Below are 11,054 nucleotides of genomic sequence, written 5' to 3'. Positions count from 1 at the left end.
GTTTTATTTGTTTCACTGTTTGAATGAAAACTTTTAACACTCCTGACTTCTACCATCAAGGCACACAATTCAATTAAAGAAGCAAAAAAATGAATTGCAAAGAGGGAACCAAGTTTTTAAGCACCATTTTGAAGTCGTTGTGGGGGGAAAAAAATGTGAAGAGGAAAAGAGAGGATTACATATACTGACAACTTTTACATTGATGCTGTCACTTTGGGTTGGCAGAGGAGAAAATCTTGGCCAATTCCCACAATATTCAGGGAATGGGATGTTCTGGTTGCCTGTGCCATCTGGTGAGTGCAAAGTTCACAAAGGACTTCCTTGTTCAGCCTTTTGGGAAAAGTTGTATTTAAGGGAGAAGGAAAAGCCCAGCATTAGAGCAGTCAAGGGAAAAGGATCATTGCTTTAGAGAGTCTTTAGTGGGCATTAACAGAAGGAGAAAAAGCACAGACACTAGGTTAGATCCAGGGCTGTGCTGGAGCCAAGTTCAAGAGCTGATTGTTAAATTTTCAGTGTGATTATTTGAACTTCAGAAATTGTCAAATGCTACAAATCAGGGCTTGATGCATTGTCTTCTTGATCATCTAAACTTAAGGAAGAGAGGGATAAAATATGAATAATTCTGATTATACTTAAAAGGATGTTAGGTGTGTGTGTATATATATATATATATATATATATATATATATATATACACACACATACATATATATTTTTTTCTTTTGGGAGAGCTGATTGTTAAACATTTACCAGCATACCTTTGGTTAGATCCCACCATTGTCATTACTATCTATAGATATTTCCTGAGTGACTACTGGAAGCCAGACATTGTTCTACGTCTGTGAAGGGCACAAGGGAGAATAAGAAGTGGTCTTTCATCTTAAGGAGTTCTTTCTGAACTGGAATACAACAGTGGTTTAGCTGGCAGCAGGATGGTAGACTTGAGGCTATCATTTTAGCTTCTAGAATGGCTAGGGACAAAATGTGAAAATGAAAGGCACAAAATTCTCTTGTGGCATTTTTGGTCTCACAGATCCTTATCATGATACAATGCAATATGACAGAGTGAATACCTTGCTCCACTTGGCATTAAAAAACCTGACCTCATTTTCCACTTTGATACTTACTAGCTCATTTAATATTTTACCATGAATTTTCCCATCTGTAAATTGGGAATATTTGCATGAAAAGTGGTTCAGAAAGTTTAAGATATTATATCAATGTGAGTTCTTTCTTGGTACTTCTAGAGTAGGGGTCCTTAACTTAGAGTATACAGACAGATTTTTTTTTTAAATTCTGATAACTGCATTTCAATGTCATTGGTTTCCTTTGTAATCCCATGGCTGATAGATGGCAGAATAGACAGAACGTCAGGTCTGAAGTCAGGAAGTCTCATCTTCTCAGCTTCAAATCCAACCTCAGACATTTACTAGCTGTGTGATTTTGGATAAATCACTTTATACTGTTTGCCTCAGTTTTCTCATCTAAAAGATGAAGAGAAGAAAATGAAAAACTGCTCCAGGAATTTTGCAAAAAAAAAAAATCTAAATGCGGTCATGAAAAGTTGGATACAATTAAAAAATAACTGAGCCACAACAAAATTGTAATCCTAACCCATTTTATTTTATGTTTTTAAATATGTTATTCTGAGGAATCCATAGGCTTTATCAAGGGGTCCATAACACATGCGAAAAAGTTAAGAACCTCTTTTCCAGGGGAATGCAACCTAAAATTGAGTTGTCTGCCCATCAGAATCACCAGTTAGTCTTGTTAAATTAATCCAGACTTAGTTTTATCTCTTGTGATCAGCTATCACAGAAATAATAAGGAACATAGTAGGGGATGGGGTCATATAAATTGGATTATTTTTCATAAAAACACTCAATGCAGAAAAGCCCATTCTGAAAGTGACAACCAAATGGTTTGTCCCAACAAACAATTTCTTCTTCAAATAGAGCTAGGAATAAATATGTTCACTCAGATTTTAAGTGATAAGATTGAACATCAGTTGTATTTATTAGGTTCTGAAACATACACATTCACATCCTTTTGAATACAGTACATTTGGCACAGTCATGTTTACAATGAAAATAACACTAATGAATGGCAAGAAATTCAAATTACATCCACAAAGGAGAAAATCCTGTACAAATAAAGCATCACAATACAAAAAAAAAAGTCCCTAAAACTGAATACATTTTCTATATAGCTGGAACTATTTTGCACATAATTTAAAAAGAGGTAATTTCTGAGCCTTTTTGAGAGAATAAGACAGAGAGAATGAGAGAAGGAAAGACACACACCAGAAAGAGAGACACAGAGAGACACAGAGAGAGAGAAACAGAGAGAGAAAAAGAGAGAGAGAGAGAGAGAGAGAGAGAGAGAGAGAGAGAGAGAGAGAGAGAGAGAGAGAGAGAGAGAGACTCAGTCACTAGAAAATATGAGAATAGGAAGAAATGTAACAGTGTGTCCATTGTAAGGAAATCTCTCTTTTAAGAATAAAATAACAAACACTAAAGGTAACAGACAAACTTACTAATGGAAACTCAATAAAGATTAATTTATTGACTCTTGGGGATGAAAACTCTGCTATGGGATATTTCAATAGCTCCTAAGGCTTTGTATAAACCCAAGGTTTATGAGGACTGAATTCCCTGCAAGGCAGAGGGAGAGCCCACTGGAGGTTGGGAGATAGGTTTTGTGGACACTTTCTCCCTAAAACCCCTAAAGAATTTCCAATCACATGGGATGAAGGCCCCCTAGATGTTCTAGCAACAATAGAACACTATAAATAAATGGCATCTTCCTAGCTGTGTAGTCTCCTGGGACAAGGCCATTCAGCACGGTGGACAGTTTGGTCTAATGTCCCAGCCTAAATATGGTGGAGAAAGAAAAATATAGAGAGCAGTAGTGACACATGAAAATTTATGGGCAGTATTATCATGTCTTCCTAAAAATGAGATGATGCAACCATTAAGATGTTTCTGTGCTTGTACTCAACTCCAGAAGATAGTCTTTCCCCAGGATATAAAGTCATTGAAGATAAATTAAATTAATCTAATGTTTGCTTGCTCCATTACTTCACCGGTATGCCAACAGATACACATGGACTGATATAGCATAATATTTAATATTTGAAAGCATCATAAGAAGAGATAATAATTACACCTGAGTTTTTAAAAGAATAAATTCAAACTGAACATTATCGATAGTCTCAAAGGCTTTGACCAGCCAATGTGAAAAGGACACAAACTCTCTCGTGGACACCCAAGTAGACAATGTCTTTGAGCAACCAAGGATTTCATCTCTGCTGCTGCCATCACCCCCTGGAACATGCTTTTCTCTTTCCTATCACGGTCATGATTTAGCAGAGTTTTAGAGAACTTATACAGGGGCTCAAGCATAGCTTAATATGTGTTTACATCTTTTCAAACAAAACAAATGAACTGAAAAAAAAAAAAAAAAAAACATCCCCATCCCTCCAACAGTAACTTGAACCAATACACATACAGAGTATTGCACCTGGACATTATTATAATTATTCTTTCATAGACTAAAGTTATATAATATGCCTGGACATGCAGCAGTTGATACCTTTATATTCAATGAATTAATTCCACAGGCCTTGCAGCAAACACTATGTACAAAAATCTCACCTGTACAAAAGGCAAAAAGCTTTATTGGGGCTACTTTGCCATTCACAAGTATATATATATATATTTTATATATATATATATATATGTATATATTTATATATATGTATATGTGTATGGAGGGAGACAGCTGGGGAATCCATGTACAATGCTTAACATGGATTCTGTTTGCTGTGCAATGGATTCAGTAAAATAGATAATCAAATGACCTCTGCACTCAAAGTACACAAAATCACAGGGGATGAATACCTGGAAATCAAAGTACATAACACTGTTAGTGTATCTACAGGAGGTAACTTCACAATCATTTAGCGGCATTCGCATAAGTTACCATTTCATACCACTACATGCGTGCATCCCACCAAATGATCGCTGTTCACATATCTTGATCTTTTGCCATGTTTTGCTTTCTCTTGCCTCTTCCCAAAGCAGAGGTTTTAGATTCAGTTTTATACAATTAATTAAAAATACACACATATACATACACACACACACACAACACAACATAGTAGTACTATGGTTTTATAAAAGTGTGCAAAAGTAACACACTGCAGTGAAAAATAAATATAAATAGTTGATGCAGGATCATTAGGACCCAAAACCAGGAACAGAATTTTGGAACTGAGCTTTTCCTAGATCACCAGTGTTTTTGGCTCTCTCTCCAATGGCACATGTATTTAGGCAGAATCTCACTAGCTGGGAGAAGTGCTGCATGTTCATCTGTCTATACACACATGGAGATCCCTATGAAGACCCCTGTCTACTAAAGCTATAACGTTTTGTATTGACTGGATAATTTGGTTCTCATTGTACTTTAGCTCTTTAATAAACATCAACATGCTAACAAATTTTCTCATTTTTAGATAGTTTGATTTTTTTCAAATGTTCTATTAATTCCATATACAATTTAATTGGAAATCAAATTGACATTAAAAAATTAATAGTAATTCCTCTCTTGAAACACAAGTTTATGAGAAGGGAGATTTTCCATCTCTCCACAGCCAAAAAAGTAGTTAATTTTTTATTCTTCTCCTTCTTCTTTTTCCTTCTTCTACTTCTCCTCCTCCTTTTTTTCTTCCTCTTCTCTTTTTCCTTCTCTTCTTATTCTGCCTCCTTTTCTTTCTCCTCCTCCTCCTCTCTTTTTTCCTATTCAGTAAAAAGCATGAAATTTGCATCCTTCACAAGTGACCCTTAGGAGTGAACCAGGCTTGCAAATGGTAAAAACATATGTCAGTGTGTTAAATCTACAATTTCTGGGACAAAGTGATTTCATATTCCTTGGTGAGACAGAAATTAAGAATGTTTTTGGGTCACAAGGTGGAAAATGAACCAGGCTGGGCTATTGAGCCTGGGGGAGATGGGAGCAAAAATACAATAAATAGAGTTGTAAGTGGTGGGGTGGGCTCTTGGCAGATGTAGTTCATGAATTACTGAATCTCAGGAAATTTGACTTTCATGGAAACGCTTCCTGCAGTCTCCTGAATCATGTATCCTGGGGCAGCTTCTTAAGGGAGTAGCTCATCTCCAAAATATGAGAACCCCTTGAATTCCTCTTGATTGATCTGCTTAACAATTGCTTCATCAACTAGTGTGAGGACTGGTTCTTCTCGGGTAAAGTCTTGATCAAAATTATTGACATCTCTTTTGGTTTTCTGCAGGGGGAAAAAAAAAGAGAGAAGTTGAGTTTAGGCTGACCTTTCTACCCAGGAATCTCTACAAGGATTGACTGTACTCGATCTAAAGCCTCTTGCTCAGGGCATGTTGTTAATGCTAAGTAAGAAATAATCAACCTTGGAGACTATGTCGCTCAGATAATTAATAATAACTACCATTTCATAATTCCCTAGGATTTACAAATCCTTTTTACAAATACTGAGTCATTTATCCTTCCACTCTGAGGAGTGGGTACTATCTCCATTTTACAGTTGAGGAAACTAAGGCAAGATTAAGTGACTTGTCTAAGGTTACAGAGTAAATATCTGAGGCCATTTTTGAACTTGGGACTTCTTGATTCCAGGTATACCACTCTTTTCACCATCCCCCTGAAATGGCAATGGGGACAAGGGAAAGCAGCTACAATGGAAAGGCAAGGTTGGTTTAAGAAATATCACAAAATTAAGTGACCTGTCCAAAGTTAAAGAATTAGTATCTGAAACTATTTTTGAATTTGGGTCTTCTTGATTCCAGATTTACCACTCTATTCATTATTATCCCACTGAGATGGCAAATGGGGATAAGGGAAAGCAGCTGCAATGGAAAGGAAAGGTAGGTTTGAGAAACATCTGAATTGTTTCTGGTTGAGAAGGTGGAGGAGGAAGGGAATGATGGAAAAGCAGGTAGGTGGGACTATTATACATTATATACTCTTTGGAGTGTAGGAAGGAGGTGATACATAGACAGATTAGGTCAAACATTCTAGCTGTTCAGTAATCTGTCTCTCATTCCTTTGGAATGCTCTGCTCTCTTGCCTCCTATGGCTATGGTGCCTCTCTCTGCCTTCCATTGTACAGACAGATAAATTTATTGCTCTTGGCTATTGGCAGAAGACACTTTTCTTCTGATGGCCTATCAAGGATTTTGATAAAAGTCCAACAAGACATTCTCACCAAATAGGGGGGATATGAATGGGCCAGGCCAGATCAAACCAGAGATACTACCTATTTGTTAGAAGGATGTAGTATTAATAGGGGGATGAGGCTCCAAGCCTGAGAAGAAAGCTCTATAGATCATTGCCAACCAGGGAGGCAAGCAATTTCAGTAATTCTGAAATTCTGGATAAAAAATCTTGACATCTGAGCTTTCCAAGTTTTGTCACTGGCAGCGGGAGAATATTACCTCATGACCCTTTGCCCCTTGTTTTTTCAACTATAAACTAGGGGAATGAACTTCAGTAAATCAGAGATTATTACTTGAGTACCTACTGTGTGTGAGGTACTGCATTGGGCACTAGAGATAGAAAGATATCTATGATATAGACTTTTGTCAAAGAATTTATATTCTAACAGGAGAAGAGATCTATAAACACTTAACTATGATACAAGGGAGAAAGTGGGGTGAGTAGAAAAGGAGAGGTCCCAAGCATTAAATGTTAAAGGAGATACACAGATACACAGAAGAATTCATGGGCATTCTCATTCTCAGAGTTCAGCCTGTTTGGGGAAATATAGTGGATGTATATGAAAAGAGATCATAAAACATAAGGCAATATTGCAAAAAAAAAGTAACCAATCAGAGACAACATTGTACAGTGGCTATTGAGCTGTCTCAGATCTAAGAAGACCTGAATTCAAGATTGCCTCAGATACGTCCTGGCTCTGTAAAGCAAAGAAAATCACTTAATTTCTCAGCATAGACAGAGGTACTTTTTATCATTCTAATGGAGCACGTGCTCACTTGTACTGGGTTGAGTCATTTTCCTCGTAGAGGAGTAATGAAAACAGTTTAATCTGAAAAAAAAAAAACACAACCCAAAAGATACTGAGTAAATGGCATTTTTATTAAGTAGTACCTAAGAATTTTGGGATGGGAGAAGTCAACATATGGGCAGCACTGGGCAGGGAAGGTACATGAGTATGCTGGTAAGAGTTAATTCTTCAAAAATAAATAAACATGTGTATGCACATACATGTATACACAGACATGCATATGTATGCATATATATTTGTCCTCTATGTATACATATATACACACACATGCACATACAGAACAAACTTATTAATTTTATCCGTATTATTAACATTCTTCTCATCCCTTTCTTAAGTCTAGACAAGCAATAAAACAAAACAAAATTGAGTCATTTGTAGCATTTGCTAATTTCCAAGGTGCAAATGCTCACATTTAAATTTTAATAATTGGCATTCTAAATTGGTTTGAATTGCCTCTAGAACACCTCTATAAAGGAGAGACTTGAGCAGGTTCTTCTAGTATGCAAGGATGTATTAACTGGACAAAACACCATGAACACAGCTAGAAATGTTTAGGGTTTTTTCAGGAGACAATGAAGAACCTAATCTAGATGGAGCAAAAAGTACCGAAAATGGGTTTGTGGGAGGTCAGAAAATAGGTTGTAAGCTGTATTAAGGCTTACTGTCTCTTTGTTTAAACTCTCTGTCTTTTGTAGGGCCTAACATAGTACTCTGCGCATAATAACACTTATCTTTTGAATGAATGAATGCATGTATACATGCATGAATGAATAGAATGAGGTCAGATTGTGGGGGAGGGGGTTTGAATGCCAGGGCAAAGAATTACAATCTAGGCTAAATAGTGTATTCCTAAGGTAACTACCAAAGCATTGAATACACAGTAGTTGTACAAGGGTCAGTGATTTGGAATGGGTATGAATGGATCGGAATTCCATGTAACTTTGGAATGCTAGAGAATAAATCAGAAAAAGATCACGCTAAATTCAGCCAGAAGTTCAGGGCAAGATTTCATACTAACACAAGGTGAGGAAGGGCTATGCAATGCTATGCAATCAATATGGAAAAAAAATCTATGGGTTAGAGTGGTGAGCAAACTGGCCAGAAGGTTGTCCAAAAGAGACTTTAAATCATTTTTTTTAAACATAGGACTGAAATGCAGACTTGAAGAAATAATGTGAAATAGCATAAGTTATCTTCCCAACTTTTAAGGATTGATCAGTTGAGAGAGTAGTCAGACAAGAAAAAGATGGTAAACAAAATATATAAGAAAAGACTAAAAGAATTGATGTTATTTTAGCTTTGAAAAGAGAATTCTCAGTAGGCAAAAAGTGTAAGGACTATTATAGCAGATGGGGAGCAACTATTTGACATAGTGGCCAGCTCTCTGGACCTCAAATAAGACCTGGATTTAATTCCCCTTTTTCCCTAAAACATTTACTAACCAGGTAATTTCAGATAACTCGATTTACCTGCATGAGACTTAGTTTTCTCACCTTTATCAGAGGAAGAGATATATTCATCCTACCTGCTTGTGTTGTGTTGAATACACATTTTAAACCTTAATGCTGTGTGTGTATGTGTGTTAAAAGTTAATTTTTATTACTAGTACTTTTCCACTTTTAAGGAAAAAAGGAACATGACATAAACGATTATGTGAAGAAACCCATTTCTAAAATGATTTAAGTGGGAGTGCTGTATCTTCAAAGTACGGTTCCTTTTACTTTCATGGCTAAATGTTTGGCATTAATTTGGAGCTGGACTGGATGGGTATTACAGTGGGGAGCTCTCACTAATCATTTCTAATAATCTAATAGGAGAAAAGACATATAAACAAATCACTGTGACATAAGGGAGACTTGGATAAGTAAAAAAGGAGTGGTCTCAGGTCAATGATCTCTTAAGTTTTCTGACTCCTTGCTTCATGGTATTTATAGGTACTATAAGAAATTCACAGAAATATCATTCATGGGCTTTACCCTCAGGTGGCAAAGCCACCTATGGAAATATAACACATGTAAATGAAAAAAAAAAAAAGAGCTCAAAACATAAGGCCATATTGCTAAGGGAAAGTATTTTCTAACTCCTTGGATTTTTCTAGACCATTTTAAGGTCTCCCCTTGGCACCTATTCTCCACCTTACATCATAATTACCTCTAAGTATGTTATATTCCTGATGGTAGGATGTATATTTTGATAGCAGAAAGTGTATCATTTTGAAAAAAATAATTGTCTCTTCACTATTTAGCTCTATAGTTTGCAAATAATAAATGATTAATAAACATTGGTTTACATGATAATAATACTAATGATAGCTGGCATTTACATGGTATTTTAAGGTTTGCAAAAGACATAAAAAATAATAGCTCATTTTATCCTTACAACAACCCTGGGAGGAAAGTGCTATTGTTATTCCCATTTTACAGATAAGGAAACTGAAGCAGGCAGCAGTTAAGTGACTTGCCCAGGGTCACACAGTTAGTAAAAGTCTAAAGTCTGAATCTGAAGTCAACTTGCTGATTCCAAGCTCATTGCCCTTACCTTTGTGCCATAAATATGCTTAGGTGAATAAATGAGTAAATGGGCACTGAGAGGGTCTTGAGTTGATTTGAGGGCAAGGAGGAACAAGGTAGGAGAGGGATGCAGAAAAAGAAATGGAAGATTGCCAAAACCAAACCCGTTTAGTTTGATTTTTTTCCCCAGAAGCTGCCTTCTTTACAAAGGATCTTCCACTTCAATTCCCATGACCTTGTCATTCCTGACGGCCTACAAAACTGGCTGTTAACAGGGGGTGAGTGGGAAGAACATTAGCAAAACCCTAAGCAATGTTCTGTTTGCACTCACTATTTAGCTAACAGGTTATGCCTTGATTATAGGCTATTAGGAAAGGAAAGCATGTTTTAATATCCAGAAGTACATTGGAATTTCACAACTCATTCATCTGAGTGTAAAGAGCCAAGTTCTATCAGCACTTAAAAATGGAAACACCTACAGTCAAATTACTATGCACGCCAATGAACTTACACTTTGTCTTTGGAATTGAAGAACGCACAAAAGGCAATGTCATGAATTTGGGAATTGTTACAAGCACACTTTCCCACTTGCATCTGTGATGTTCACTAAGCTCAGAATATCTTCATATCTCCCTCCACCTGTTGAATCCTTAGCCAGTCAATAAAGCTCCCAGAACCACTGCTACCTATTTGAGGAAGATTTCTCTGAATCCTCTTCTTTCTGTCTTTTCCCAGCCCCAATCTCACCCTCTCTGTTTGCAGAAGATCTGGCATCAAATTCTAGATCCAGCCCTTACCATTTAGATCTCCCATCTAGTGTGCAAAACAATGAAATTCTCAGTGCCTTTATTTCCTTATTTATAAAACTAGGTTAACAATCCTTGCTTTATTCATTTCATAGAGTTATGGCGAGAATCAAATGGCATAACACATAAATTACTCTGTATACTACAGAATATCATAAATGTTGGCTATTATAATTTTCATTTCCCTTATTACTTCTCAAATAGTATTGTTATGTTTTAGCTATGTATATTTGCATCTTATTCTCCCACTACATCATAAAATCTGAGAGGTCAAAGGCTATCTAAACTTGTATCTATCTGCCTCGGTAGCTACTAGAATACTTTGTATACAGTTGGTATTAAATAAATACAGTGAATTGAATTCAAAGGAAAGTAGCAGGACACAGTGAGAAGATGATCCTGGGTCTGAATAATGACTCTGTACCTTATAACTTGTACAATCTTGAGCCAGGCCCTGTGCAAATTACTGAACTTCTGTTTGCTTTAGTTTCTTCAACTGTAAAATGAAGAATAACAATAGCACCCACTTCTCAAGATTGTTGTGAAAATCAAGTGCCATATTTGCACAGTATTTAGCACAATGCCTGGCACAGTTAAGTACTTTAAAAATCCATCATTTTTTCCTTCCTTCCTTCCTTCCTTTCTTCCTTTCTTTCTTTT

The 11,054-nt window shown here is 36.4% G+C and overlaps 1 protein-coding gene across 1 annotated transcript in view; it reads right to left on the bottom strand.

Moving 5' to 3' along the window:
* Window positions 1-1,982: 1,982 nt before the first annotated feature.
* The window catches only part of PRKCE (protein kinase C epsilon), a gene marked incomplete in the record, with an annotated part of 664,757 nt that continues 655,685 nt past the window's right edge, over window positions 1,983-11,054 (bottom strand). The window contains 1 exon segment of the mRNA XM_074286727.1: window positions 1,983-5,305. Coding sequence (XP_074142828.1) covers window positions 5,159-5,305 — 147 coding nt within the window.

Source organism: Sminthopsis crassicaudata, chromosome 2 (assembly GCF_048593235.1).
Source record: "Sminthopsis crassicaudata isolate SCR6 chromosome 2, ASM4859323v1, whole genome shotgun sequence".
NCBI lineage: Eukaryota > Metazoa > Chordata > Mammalia > Dasyuromorphia > Dasyuridae > Sminthopsis > Sminthopsis crassicaudata.
The sequence above is the reverse complement of the archived record's forward strand: the minus strand, read 5'-3'. Positions and strand labels throughout refer to the sequence as shown.